The following is a 12,901-nucleotide window of genomic DNA, read 5'->3' on the forward strand; positions in this document are numbered from 1 at the left end:
CCCCTGGACCGCGAGACTACCTTTACAGGTGCAAAACTCCAACGGCGGGAGCGAATGCGTGAGACTTGAGAGCCCTGCATACAGGACTGACAGGGGAGATCACCGTGAGGGCTGCCTGTCACAGGTCCATGATGAAGAGTGAAAAGCCGCACAGCACGAGTAGGGAAAGGTTATACTGTTAGGTGAGTTGTCACTTTATGAACAATTTATTCATGATATAAAACGTGGTGTTTATCTAGGACAGAGTAGTTAGATGTAAAGGAGCACAAGCGGTTTGACACAGTCATCCCCCTGACCCTCTCAGGCAGCATCAACCAATGACTTGCAGTGACGTGCCTGTGTGGGTCAATTACCAACACTGACTTTTAGTCAGAGCATGGGCCGAGGTAGTGTAAATGTACATGTGTTCATTTTCTAGCAGCAAAATAATAATTGGATTATCTACGACATGTACCAATGATTTGTGTTGCACATTTTGTGCACATTTTGACCATGATGACAGTGTCCCACAGGAGATGTTTAACAAGGTCCCTACATCTATAAAATAAGATATTGGTTCTACCTAGTGGACAAATAGCAACACTGCAAGCTGTAGAAAAAGAAATATTCTTATTGGGTATGCAAGTGTTTAAACCAACAGGTCCAAACCCAGTTTAAAAAGTATTTATTGAACAACTCAACATTGTACATAAAAATGCAATGGAAAGCTAAATGTATGATGGCTCCTGTAATAGTTTGACATGGAGAGTTGTGAGATATTTGGCAAATATTTTCCAAGAAGGAAATAGAGTACACAGGCACCAGAGAATGGCTCCTCAGAGTAATGTGTAAAACTGTGAGTTATTCTTAAATCATTTGAAGGTTTTAAACTGATTTACAAAAACAGAACTTTCACATATTGACATAAGTGGTGTGACCTGTTGTAAGAGCACCAGGTTACCGTAGCACCTCAGACTAGGTGGATAGCACCGCTTCAGTCCTGCTTTGTTATACTTCTGACTCCCGTTCTCACTTGACTATTAGGAACATGAACAACTTAGACCAGCACCATGTTTTTGTGGGATGGGGAGGAGACCAAGCAGGTGTGATCTTCTCCTTCCATACCTTCTCCTATTGAGCTAGAAGGGATACGATCCCATGGGGACTAGCTAGAAGGGATACAATCCTAAGGGGACTAACTAGTTCAAGTTCAAGTCTTTTATTGTCAGAAGCACAGAACAACACAGGGTCAGACTGGGCACTGAAATTCTTAGGACAAGACAACGCAAAGCAACCTGGCATAACATAACATATAAGTACACAGAACATAGATTACATCTATGAGAAGCAAAAATATAGTAAACCTCCTAATATACAATAATATACAGTATTCAATACAGTATACTAAACCTCTAAATACTGTACACATAATACACATAATAACCTATACTAACCTTATAAACCTATACTAACCTAAGACAAGTGAAGTACAATAGTGCAATATTGCTGATAGTGCAACCAGTAGCTGAAAGTGACAGAGAAGTGTATCAATGTCCATATCAATGTTCATTCAGAAGCCTGATGGCCCTTGGAAAGAAACTGTTGTCCAGTCTGTGTGTGCGAGACCGAATGCTTCGGTATCACCTGCCAGAAGGCAACAGGGTAAAAAGACAAATGATGGGTGGTAACAGTCTCAGAATCCTGCCAGCTTTCTTGAGGCATCGTGTGTGGTAGGTGTCCTGTTGGGCAGGGAGCTTCCTGCCGATGATGAACTCAGCAGACCGGACCACACTACGTAGGGCCTTGCGGTCCCTGTCTGTGCAGCTCCTATACCACACGATATTAGAGGAGATATGATCCTATGGGGACTAACTAGAGGAGATATGATCCTATGGGGACTAACTATAGGAGATATGATCCTATGGGGACTAACTAGAAGAGATATGAATCTATGGGGACTAACTACAGGAGATATGATCTTATGGGGCCTAGCTAGAGGGAATATGACCCAATGGGCCCTAGCTAGAGGGAATGTGATCCTGGGGGCTATAAGTATCTATCTATTTTTGGCAGGAGCAAAAACTCTAGTTCTGGGTATGAACTGGAATATGGCACTGGTATAGGACCAGTTCACCCTCCCAGAGTTCTAACCTTTACCATGCATAGGGAAATGACCAAACTGACTTTAGATCAGTTCCTTGGCTGACCTCGCCAGACAGAGAGAAGGGGTCCTGCACCTTTGGGAAGTAGTTAGTTTTCTTATAGGGATTCTGTTTTTGTGCTTTCTGCTAATTTGACATTACCAAAGAAAAGGTGCAGGGTCTCCCTGTCCAGATTCATACAGGCAAGATAGAGTGAGAGAGAGAGGGGGGGGGGGGGAGATAAGGCGAGCACCTCTGGCACAAATGAATAAACAGCACCCCTGAACGGACATTATCCGACAATGTCTGGAATATAATATAAAACTGTCTTTATATTTTCTATTGCACTTGAAGATTATTTCTTTACATTAAGTTAAAGCATACTAGAATAAGCATACATATATATGTACATTTAATTGCTCCCAATTACTTGAATTATTCTCTCGGACAGAATGTTGTTCCTTTGTATTTTAAAGTACACACTGTATAATAATTTACTATAAGTTTCTCGGTAGAGGGAGGGGAGTTGGCAGTATTGACTTGGCCTGACCCTGTAGGGGGCACAGGTGGAAGTCCGAGCTTGGCGGGGGAAAACGAGGCTTTTGGCCAAAGCACCCGCCCCTCTGAACTTTGGGGGAAAGTCCCTGTCTGGTGTCGGGGCGGTGCCCCCAGGCAGACGACCTTCGACCCACCCCATCACTGGATCCCTATCAGGCGATCCAATATCGATAGGGACGCGTCTAACACTTGGGCCGAATCCCAATACTACCCCTTACCCCTAGCCCTTAGTTTACCCCTAGCCCATGGCCCTCGGGTTAGTTAAAACTTGAGCCCTTCAAGTACACTCGACCAGAGACGTAGACAATGCAGTGCCATGCCAGAGCCATGTCTTTGTTTTACTGTTGAGTGTAACTATAGTACCCGTAATTCCTTCTCATATCATTGCTCATCTTTGTACTTTATTGTTAGTTGTGACATTTTAAATGCCATGTTTCTTGACCAAGGCATGGTAAATAGTTTAGAAAATAATTTGACAAGGCCACACAAACAATAAATGTTAGCAAAGTTTACTTGACATTTGTGAATGCACTGAAAAAGAAAATAAAGATACTCTGCATCGAACAAGATGCAAAAGGGTATAATTATGAATGATCGATATAACAATGATGGGGACAAAACGTGAAATTGACAAACATCTCAAGCAATCTGTACAATTACACCAAGGTTGTTGCTGAAGGTCGTAACAGTTCTGTATCTATATTGTCTCTTGGATTTCCTTCCTTCCCATTCATGTCCCTAGAGACAACAGGTGGAGTGACCACCCTTCACAAAAGCAGCTAGATTAACTGAGGCCAATATAGGAGCATCTTTCAACCAAAAAGAGAGGAATTCATTTTTTTTTAATTGTTATGACAAAGTCCTGTTTCTCTCTCCCTCTTACTCTCACGATTCTGGTGTCGGAGGTGGTGCAGACAGGCCCTGCAGCAGCTCCAGCTGCTTCCTCCTGTCCTTGGCTCTGTTGATGGTAGTCTTGAACAGGCGGCAGTAGAGTTCCACGGCGGCCGGCGTGTCGTCATTCCCAGGCACCGGATAGGTCACCAGACAGGGGTTGCAGTTGGAGTCCACCACCCCCACCGTGGGGATGTTCATCTTGGCCGCGTCGCGGATGGCCACGTGCTGCTCAAAGACGTTGTTGAGGGTGGAAAGGAAGATGACCAGATCCGGCAGGCGGACCCCAGGCCCATACTGGATAGGGGCATTGGTGAGGAGCCCTCCCTGCCAGTAGCGTGTGTGGGCATACTCTCCGCAGTCCCTTGCCGTACTCTCCACCAGGTGGCCAAACTGCCGGCGCCGGCTGACAAAGAGAATGATGCCGCCACGGTAGGCTATATGGGCGGTGAAGTTCAGAGCCGCCTGAAGGTGCTCCACGGTCTTATCCAGGTCGATAATGTCCTGTTCCAGACGTGAGCCGAACAGGTAGGGCTCCATGAGTCTAAGGAGAGAGATGAAGGACAGACACCGAAAAGATCATTCAGAAAGTTGAGAGATGATGAGTCAACACCGCTGAAATACACTCTATAATGCATGCCGACCCTCCCATCAAATAACGAATTGATTCAAACTTGCTGAGAAAGACATGGCTACCTTACCTGTGTCTGCAGCCTTTCTTGTGGCCAAGATGCACTCTGGCATCAAATAGTTCTTTTAAGGAGAACAGTTCGGACAGGCGGAAGTAGTCAGAGGATTCCAAGGTCTGGTTCAGGTGCTTTTCTGTGTAGCCACAAATACACGTTACTATACAAATTGTATGACAGTCGTACCAAAGAGAAAACTTGCAACCAAGGACACGTCTTGAATATAGTTTTCATTGTAGCTTATCTTATTGCTGATAATTATTGACAGGATGACCAACCCATGTTGTTTGTTGGCACCAGAGGTGATTTGACAGCCGCAGCCGTCGCATAAAACGGTCCATTGAAGGAACGTAGTGCTGCCAAAACCCGTGGGTTGCGGAGTCCGCACATCCCTGAAATTCATACAAAAACATGAAATTCGTCTTAAAAATTCTTATGAAAAAGCGATGGCTACCTAACTAGTGATCCATAACAATATTAAGGTACTGCAAGCTAGCTAAGCTAGCTAGCGATGCCATTAGTACAGTAGCAAGCTAACTACTATAGTATTTGTACAACTGGCCATTACTTACATACGTGCATAGTGGGTTGTGTAATAATAACAAACACATACGTAGATTCAACTTAAAGTTAGAGTCAAATTTGAGTAATCAAATACCTTTAGCAAGAGTCCCGGCTGCCATGCTTGCTGAGTCCCTGACTGTCCCCTCCCACTGAAGGTCAATGAGCTGAACAGGGAGTTGAAGTCCCTGGGACTGTACTTGCGCATTGCTTTATTATGTGAACGTTAAAGTCTGAACTACAACTCCCAAGCTAAAATTTAGAAATGGAGGACGGGAGCGATTTTTTTTTTTAGAACGTTCGTACAAGGTCCGTCGTCCCTTGTTTCCTTTCCCCTCATGTAAAAATTTTAATTCAGTTTCACATTTCGTTTAATTTCTGTATTTATTTACAGACGTTATAAAAGTTACAAACCATGCTCCTTGCCTAGGCGTAAAAACATTAGGATTTTGCCCCACACAACGGTATAACAAGTGTAGGCCTATGTTCCCAAAACTAATTTTATATTTAAATTTATGGTTGTAAAAACGAAAAACATAACTGGAATTCTTTCATCAAAAATAAAACAGCAAAACTGCACAAACAATGAATGGTCAACAATACAAATAAAATCAGAACCTGTTCTTCAATCTACTGCCCAATAGTTTCTCTTGAGGATGGGAGAAACTTGAGCTGTCTTTTTGCAGGTTTCCCGTTTCTCTTCATGAAAATAACTTTATTCTCAATTTCCTAAAAACAAACATTCATTAAATTACTGGGGTATTTGGATAATATACTTAAGAACAGATGTTGATTAAGTGCTTGACAGTAAAATTATATTCTACGCAATTTACACTTGTGTTTACATTCTATTACATTCTAGACCAGAAGACTGAGTGGATTCTGATCAAATCCAAACTAGATAAACCTTTTATTGAACTTTCTCTAGTGGTGTACCTGTGGTCCCTTTAGAGCCATGCACCTCCTGTGAAACGCCTGGCTCCTCTCCTCTGTGTTGAGAGCGATGTATGGGCTGGGTAGGCCCCCAGGATCAATGGCTTTGGACAGAGACCTGGGGCAGGGGAAAAGCAGTGGAGGTAGTCAGACTACAGCCTCTTACACAGTTTACCAAGCACTACATCCCCCATTTCTTTAATATTATTGTACGGAGAACATGTAGGACAACCATGGCATATTCTCAACAATGGCAAGTTGTTTTTTCATGGTTGTTCTACATGTTATGTACTCTGTACAATACAGGAAAAATAAATGGAGGATGTAATGCTTGGTAAATGCTGATGGGGTGGGAGTTGTTCTGATCAACAAGCTAAAACAATAACCTTTATAAACCTGTTACTCCATGTTATAAATGACCCATATAGAGCTTTACGATGAAAGGGGAACACATGTTTGGAATTCACTCTTTATTACACATTTTTTAACACAGTCTTTAAAGATACAGTCAAAGTTTCTCTCCTCTGACAAGGTAAAGTGGGTGTCGGACTGGAGGGGTAAAGTTTCAATTTCTGCAAAATATTTATGAAAACTGGCGATGCACAGCATGTTCAGTAAGTGTCTTTTTTCCTCATTTTTTCATAAACAAAAATAAATAACATTCTTTTCACATAAGAAATTCAAGGAAAACGACTCAACCATATACCAGTCAAAATAAAAAGCAATAACTTAAAACGCCAGTTGGCATTTTGAAGTTACAAGGAGCGCTGTAAGGATTTGCTGTGAGGACTGTGGAATTCTAATGAGGGACAGAGCTATTGAGATGGGCAGTGCGGCAACTTGTAAACTGTAAATTTGAAACGAACATAAGCTCAGCCACATGTAGAAGGAAATGGAGGGAACATACCTGACACTACATACAACTGTATTTTACCCGACACATCTAATTGAATACAAACTAAACCGTTTTAATGGACATGGGTGCTAAACTTTGACTGCTTCAGCTAAACATAGTTGATGATTATTCCTACATGAGTGTGGAGTCAGAGCTAGACAATCACAATAAACGTGTCTACTTGGCAAAATTAAAACAAACAAACACATTTCATTGTAATGCCAAGCAAACTGTAGTCATTCGCACATGATACAGGTCTAGTTTGAGTTTCTGTTAAAGGTTACTCGGTTCCAGAATTGTACTACAGCCAGTTACCATTTTATTGTGGAACTGTACTGGTTCGTTTAGCACCAGATGTCGGTTCATCTGTGTTTCTGGTAAATAACCACCCCATAGTTTGATTGTTGAGAATTCATACCAACATGTTTTTTTCTTCTTCTACCAATGTCAATTAATTGACATTAATGTGCCGATAACAATTTGTCTCAGTTCAGAGATTAATGAAAAGTGTACGGCCACACACAGATATGCATGGATTTGCCCATTCTAATGATTCATGCAAACCTCATGTCAGTTGATGGTTTGTATTGCTTTCAGGCGTTCCAGTGATTTCAATATGGAATAACTAATCTCAGGGCATAACTGCACAAAGTAAAGTCTTGACATCTTGACGTTGTTTAAGATTTAAATAGCTGTATAAATGTACAAACATATAAAATGAAAGCTTTATGCATTATATACTGTATCAACATTCCCATGGTACCTACAAACAAAATAGGCTACACTTAAATTTCTACTACAAGGGCAAACTCAATGGTATCTCAAATCAAACTTGGTCTGCGATGCTATGTGGCCTCACAAACAAGAGGAAATACATGTACTTACAAAGTGGAAAACCCCTGCTTCTTCACTGGGCTTCTGCTTTCATCTGACTCGCATTCGGTCTCGTCTACACAATCGCCTTCCCCCGCTATCTTTTCTTGGCCCTCTATCTTCTTGCTCTCCCTTCCAATCTCTCTCTCGCCCCATACTGGGGAGCTCCTGTCCTTCCCTTTGCTTGCCTCCCTGCTCCTGACCTGGATGTGGTTGGTCTTACTAGCTGATAGTGGAACAAACGTGGTCTGGTCTTTGGACACGTGCGCCACGCTGCTCTGGGACCGGCCCGGGGTTGGGACTTGACCCCAGTGACCTCCTGGTACTAGGCTCTGCATGAAATACCTCCCTGCAGGCTGCCTGGTGGAAGTGGGAGGGAGGTGGGCACCAATGAAAGGGGGGCGGGAGACAGCAGACACAGGCATCTCTGGGGAGCAGTGGAAAGGAACTATAGGTTGGTTGCTCCTCGCAGATGGACAGACGGTGACGGGTGCATCTCGGGCAGAGTCAGTGTTTCTTCGCCGATGAGAGATGCCATCGCCACATGGGTATGGATACAGGGTGGTTGCTGCAGTCTCACCCATTCTGGCTAAGGTTGAATGGAATGGGTTAGGGCTCTGGATTCTGTTTCTTGTATCAGCAGTTGGGGGGATCGCCTGGCTCTCGTGCAAAATGTCTGAGTCAGTGCTGGGTAGAGTGCCATGTCCTGGGACAGCCCCGCACCTCGTCACCTCTGATGGGATATTCTGGGAATTGTTGTGGCTTGAACTGAAACTGAACCTTCTTAGTTTCTGAGTTCTAGCGGGTCCGGCTCCATCTGCAGGCTCCAAAGGACTGGACCTGTGGGTAAAGGCTGGGGTGAAGCACGGACTCCTGGGCAGGTTGGTGGCAGAGCTAGAGTAGGCTGGAGAGGCAGTGGAGGTATTTAGAGAGATACCTCCATCCTGGCTATCTTTCTGCACAGAGGCACGCGGAGAACAATGGGATTCAAGGAACTGGGTATGGTCCCCTTTTGGAATTTCAGCCAGCTGATTTTCCAATTTAATGTCCTTCTCCGGGAGTGGATCAGTGCCTGCAATGATGTCATATTTCCCCATCTCGTCTGTGCCCACAGTTCCCATTGGGGTGCAAACCTTGGCCTTCTCAGCCAGGAACTTCCTGATCTCCAGCTCGATGCTGTCATCACTGTCTACCGAGCTACTGTCTTCCTTGATCTGGACAATCACCTGATTACTGTCACCCGATTGGCTCTCTGGGACTCCATTCCCTTTAGATCTACCTGTTTCACTTGCTTGATCTAAGGAGTCTTTTCTTTTATTGCTCAGTTGTTTGTGCTGTGGGGTGCTTTTACTCAACCTAGGTGTCTCTTTGCTATCATGCCTACCCTTGGTGTTAGCAGTCATACTCTTTAGCACAGCAGGCTTGGATATGACTTCAGCTGGGAGCCTCTTAGACGGCAAGGTATCCACTTCTTTGAGGCCTTTCCTTGACTTCATCTTCAGATCCCTTGTTTTCTTCTTGATCTTCTTCTTAGTCTTGAGCAGGTCCTTTATTGCAGTATCCAGATCCTCATCGCTGTCCAGAGAGCTGCTCTTGTCTCCGTCACTCTGCTCTCTCCTCTCCGACTGAGCCATGAGCTGTTGGGTGTCTCTCTGGTGAGACACCGACGGGCTTGAGCTTCTGACGGGCTCTGTTAAGGGCGTTGGAATGCTCTGATCTTTAATTCTCTGATCAGTCCCCCTTTCTTCCTTTGAAACCAACTTGCTGCTGCAGTCCCTTTTCAGCTTTTTGTTCTGCGTCACAGACCTCCCGGGTTTCTTCGGACCCTGTTTCAGCACCTCCAGACTGAGCCTGTTGACCCCCTCTGGACCACTTGCATCACAGGCCAAGTCAAGGCCTGTTGAGGCACACGTGGAGTCATCGGGACCTTGTTTGTGCATTTGAGCCTTCTGTTCCAGAAACTTTCTGATTTCCTGCTCTATCCCGTCCTCGCTGTCGACAGAGCTTTCGTCACTTTCGTTGCCTTGGTACTCGGAGGAGATAATGAGGGAAGGTTGTGGACACTTGCTGCCAGGTAGGCTCACGTTGGGATTGAAGACCTCTGGCATGACTGCCTTTGAAATGTCCAGTATGGCCTCGGCACACATGAGTTCAGCAGTTGTAGTCGTGGCGACCTTCAGGGTCGCTGACGTGGGCTGCTCTAGTAAGGGTTCCATCTTGGATCCTCGATTTCGTTTGACTTTATGGCTGACCATAAATGTATTCTTAATAAGGGTGGACGGAGACCGCATCTGCAGCAGAGATTTGACATCCTTCTCTGGCTTTTTCTTTCTGGACAAGCGGTTTCTTTTAATTTCCTGGGCACTATTAGAGATCACTGAAGGGTATGATAATGGTTCTTTGCTTACAAGCTTATGTTTGAGTAAAGGCGGCTTGAGCACAGGCTTCTTCTCATTCTGCTTCTCCAGCTGGTAGCTGCGGATGGCTTCCTCAATACCGTCATCACTGCTGGAGTCAGTGTCTTCCTCTTTGACAGCCAGAGGCTTACAGGCTTCCCTCTCACCTGGCTCGTGTCTATCTTCCTTCTTCTCCAGCTGGTACAGCTGAATGGCTTCCTCGATGCCGTCGTCACTGCTGGAGTCCGGAGAGTCCTCCCCCTCCTCCACGGCCGCAGGGTTAGTCACTTTGTCAGACACGGGGTTCGCAACGGCGGGTCCAGGATACATCTTTTGGACTTCGGTGACTTTGCACGTGTCCACTCTCTTGAAAGGATTCTCTTTGAGAGGCACCTTGCTCTTGGTGAGTTTTTTCAAAGACGGGACAAGTGGGACGGCTTGGGCCTCTGCTTTCAGGATTTTTGGAGCCTGGTTGCTGGCAGTCAATACCTTATTGCTCTCTGAATATTGTTTGGGATTGTCTTGATAGGTTTGATCTGTCCTTGGGATCTTGGATGGTTGGAGAACATTGGTGGCTAGCTCGGCCTTGCGTTTGCAGCCATCTTTTTCCTTCAGGTACTCCTGTATGGCCTCCTCAATCCCCCTGTCTACCGAGTCATCACTGTCAGACTCCTGGCTTCCGGAGCCGACAGGTGAGGATATTTCTGGCAGGAAGGGGTCAGTTGAACCCCTGCATTTCGGTTTGGGTCCAGCCATTGGATCTCCTCCCTGTCTTCGGGCCTTACAGCCTTGGGGTCGAGCCTCCTGTGCCGATAACACATTTCCCTCGACCTCGTCGCCCATCTCGAGTGAGGACTGGGTGCTTCTCAGGCTCTCTATGATCATCTGGACCTTCTCAGGGATTGGTGTGCCAGTGGAGGACAGGTCGCTGTCAGAGTCATTGAAGCAAAGCGGTAGGCTAAAGCCTCTGGGTGGGCCGCAGGTTCTCCATTCTGTGTGAATAGGCGCAACTGGAGGCACGTTCATCAAGTACATTCTAATGTGCAGCTGGGAGGTCTGTGGACCATAGGAGTGCAGTCTCTGCCTTTGACCACACTCACATTCTAAAACCTTAGGGAGACAAAAAGAAGAAAACGTTTAGCTATCAATCAATACCTTTTCATTGCAATTCAATTACAAATGTTCCATTCAGCAGCCTTATACTTCATTAAACAGGCATTGTATATGATAATGGACATCGTATTATTCACAATCATAGATTATGAGATTTGAAATCATAGAGATTTGATTTGTAACTTGAAATGACAAATTTCACACAAAAAACGACTTTCATTTAGTATCACAATTCGTGAAAGGCCAAAGTAGCATGCCAAAAAGTTTGAATAAATGTAATTATTCATGATCAACTTCGTGCATGACTCAACCTATTAGATTCCCTATGCACGTCATGCGCGGATGCACAGTATCAAACTAGCAGGTGTAGCGGGGTAGTCATGTGTAGCGCGCAGCTTGAACTCAGCGTTCTATTGCAGTGCTGCATCTAAAGAGTCTGAATATGGCCTAATGTTGCAACCGAGGTTCTAACCAGAGATTATATTACCTCAGGTGAATAAACGATGGAGGGCCGAGCGAACGAAGAAATTAAATGCCTCAATTTAATTGGGCCTCTAAGCAAGTTATTAAGGTACTACTCTTTAATAACAATACTGTTTAGGCTGCTTTCCAATAGTGTTATAGGCTATAGGCTGTATGCAAACATCAAATGGCCACATAGCCGACAGCCATTGTCCGAAAAACTGCCAACAGCCACTATCACAAAAAAGGTTTCCTTTAAAGACAGTAGCCGCTTCAATCGACTCTAAAATGTACAGTAACTTTAGCTAAAAGTGCCAATTTGTGTAGAGCTGCACCTGAATAAAATAATCATCTTTTCTATTCTACAGCCTGTCTCATAACAGCCTTTGCGTGTTTCGTTTCGAAAAATTGCTTGGCTCCTCCATTTCGGCTGCGGCAACGCCACCCTGGCTGTCCCCGTATCCCTCTAGCGGCTCGGACTGCATTGATGCCCGGTGTGTATCGCTAGGAGACACCGAAGAGTGAACAATGTTCCCCCGCTACCCGGCCACGTAACGTGAACCATATCTACATTGACAACATCGGTCGAGGCAATTACAATCGGTCTTATTTTTCCACGCCAACCTTTCAAACGTTTCTCTATTTCTTAATGCTGAGATATATTGAGATCCCCATTGCGCCGTAGAACTACCTATTCGGCGACTTCTAAGACACAACTGGCGGGCCCTCCACATAATAACCCCGGCATTTTTTCCTGGGAAGAAAACCTTTGTGTTCTGCACCAACGCAGCATGTAAGCATTTGTTTTGAGTGTTTAGCAAATTAAGATTAAGGACACTAACTTGTCTCAACTTACCTTATGGTAGTAAATCAGTCACTGAAATTATCATTCATCCCTGCATCGCTTCTATCCTTTCTATTCTTCAGACATTTCAGTATCCACACAACACGGACACGCGCACAGTGCACGAGGTTAAGCAAGGGTTGCCAGGTTCTGTTCACCATCCCTCTGTCAGGGTATCTAAAGCTTTCAAAATAAAAACTTTGGGGCTTAATCGTTATATGTTGACAGTAAATTTATAAAAGTTTAAACTTACTATAAACACCACCAATTTATATATATATGTAACTACTACAAATGTAAATGTAAAATGTAGTACAGTACTGTGCAAAATGTTTTGGCACAAATAAAAGCGTAATAGCAAGATAAAGTAAAAATGCTTTTAGTAATGCAATGGAATGAGTAAACAAAAAGTTTCTCAACATTTCACTTTTATACTGCCGCACAAATACAGAAGACATAAATATTTGTATTTGAGACAATATTCATGGAAGGAGGTGCTTAAAACCTTTGCACAGTACTGTTTATCAGTACATTCGCAGCAGGGTTCAAAAGTCAGAGACCACTAGTCA

General features: G+C 44.3%; 2 protein-coding genes across 2 annotated transcripts; both read right to left on the reverse strand.

Moving 5' to 3' along the window:
* Positions 1 to 3,563: 3,563 nt before the first annotated feature.
* On the reverse strand, positions 3,564 to 4,938 carry mrps2 (mitochondrial ribosomal protein S2). The gene is made up of 3 exons (XM_067250209.1): positions 4,914 to 4,938; positions 4,271 to 4,391; positions 3,564 to 4,113 (listed from the first exon to the last, which is right to left on the reverse strand). The coding sequence occupies exons 1-3, from the start codon at positions 4,936 to 4,938 to the stop codon at positions 3,564 to 3,566; spliced, it is 696 nt and encodes a 231-aa protein (XP_067106310.1).
* On the reverse strand, positions 4,538 to 12,430 carry ppp1r26 (protein phosphatase 1, regulatory subunit 26). Its single transcript, XM_067250770.1, has 5 exons — positions 12,345 to 12,430; positions 7,530 to 11,023; positions 5,753 to 5,867; positions 5,435 to 5,545; positions 4,538 to 4,647 (listed from the first exon to the last, which is right to left on the reverse strand). The coding sequence occupies exons 2-4, from the start codon at positions 10,946 to 10,948 to the stop codon at positions 5,447 to 5,449; spliced, it is 3,633 nt and encodes a 1,210-aa protein (XP_067106871.1). The 5' UTR covers positions 10,949 to 11,023; positions 12,345 to 12,430; the 3' UTR covers positions 4,538 to 4,647; positions 5,435 to 5,446.
* Between the last annotated feature and the right edge of the window lie 471 nt (positions 12,431 to 12,901).

Source organism: Osmerus mordax, chromosome 14 (genome assembly GCF_038355195.1).
Source record: "Osmerus mordax isolate fOsmMor3 chromosome 14, fOsmMor3.pri, whole genome shotgun sequence".
NCBI lineage: Eukaryota > Metazoa > Chordata > Actinopteri > Osmeriformes > Osmeridae > Osmerus > Osmerus mordax.

Bases quoted from the DNA above. Each gene is read 5' to 3' on its own strand.
- mrps2 (XM_067250209.1), bottom strand. From the start codon at position 4,938: ATGGCAGCCGGGACTCTTGCTAAAG. The intron at 4,392-4,913 runs GTATTTGATTAC...GTGGCTACACAG, and splicing joins AGCCGGGACTCTTGCTAAAG to AAAAGCACCTGAACCAGACC. The intron at 4,114-4,270 runs GTAAGGTAGCCA...CTCTCTCCTTAG, and splicing joins AAGAAAGGCTGCAGACACAG to ACTCATGGAGCCCTACCTGT.
- ppp1r26 (XM_067250770.1), bottom strand. From the start codon at position 10,948: ATGTACTTGATGAACGTGCCTCCAGTTGCGCCTATTCACACAGAATGG. The intron at 5,868-7,529 runs GTAAGTACATGT...CCCCTGCCCCAG, and splicing joins AAGCAGGGGTTTTCCACTTT to GTCTCTGTCCAAAGCCATTG. The intron at 5,546-5,752 runs GTACACCACTAG...GTTTGTTTTTAG, and splicing joins TGGCTCTAAAGGGACCACAG to GAAATTGAGAATAAAGTTAT.